This window comes from Charadrius vociferus, unplaced genomic scaffold (genome assembly GCF_000708025.1).
Source record: "Charadrius vociferus isolate BGI_N301 unplaced genomic scaffold, ASM70802v2 scaffold366, whole genome shotgun sequence".
NCBI lineage: Eukaryota > Metazoa > Chordata > Aves > Charadriiformes > Charadriidae > Charadrius > Charadrius vociferus.
In genome coordinates this window covers 458,569-459,463 of record NW_009648900.1, presented here as the reverse complement: position 1 = coordinate 459,463, position 895 = coordinate 458,569, and the positions used below count along the sequence as shown (strand labels likewise).

Genomic DNA, 895 nt, shown 5'->3' with positions numbered 1-895 from the left:
GTGTGTGTCCCCCACACACACACCCCTCCCCAGCCCCCGCCGCCGGCCACCGCCGGGTCTCAAGCGCCTCTGCCTTTTCTCACTCCACAGGTGGACAACGTACCCGTAAAAAGAGATGCCCATACACCAAATATCAGATTAGAGAGTTAGAAAGGGAATTCTTCTTCAGTGTCTACATAAACAAAGAGAAACGCCTCCAGCTCTCCCGAATGCTCAATCTGACCGACCGCCAAGTGAAAATATGGTTTCAGAACAGAAGAATGAAAGAAAAAAAAATTAACAGGGACCGATTACAATACTACTCAGCTAATCCACTACTTTAAAACTCATAGCGTTTTTCAAGACGAGATTAAATTCAGATTTCGCCCTTGACAAGGTCAAGCCACGGGGTTACGTGGAGGAAGAGGTGTGTATCTGACGGGACTAGAAGAATCCAAGGTTTTACATACATGTAAATCTACTCTGGAACTTCAATGATGATTTTTATATATATATATTTACATATCAACTGGAATCGATTTGATTTTGACACACATGGCATCCATTTCTGAAACGTGCACGTCACCTCTGAGTGCAAAATCCATACCTCTTACCTTTCCAGGCACTGCGGCTCACCCTGCTACCGCTTTCGGCAGGCACAGGCGGGGACGGCACCCCTCCGTCCCCCCACTCGCCCACCCCCGGCCCTCCCTCGCCCCTGTGCTGCTGCGGAACAGCTGTCTGGAGATCGCCAGGTCGAGCTCACGCAACCAGGACCACTGCAGAATATAAACTCTGAGAGATAATCTTTTGTTCTTCCCGAGCGGAAAATGTCTAGGTTAGAGACGGTGCTCCATTGCCAATGGGTTTGAAAGCAGAATTTGACGGGGGTGGGGTGGGGGGTAGGGTACACACA

The 895-nt window shown here is 49.4% G+C and overlaps 1 protein-coding gene across 1 annotated transcript in view; it reads left to right on the top strand.

Moving 5' to 3' along the window:
* HOXA11 (homeobox A11) overlaps positions 1-323 on the top strand; it is a 2,293-nt gene extending 1,970 nt beyond the window's left edge. The window contains exon 3 of the mRNA XM_009887180.1: positions 91-323. Within this exon, the coding sequence (XP_009885482.1) occupies positions 91-323 (233 nt within the window). The remainder of the gene's footprint in view (positions 1-90) is intronic.
* Positions 324-895: the final 572 nt, after the last annotated feature.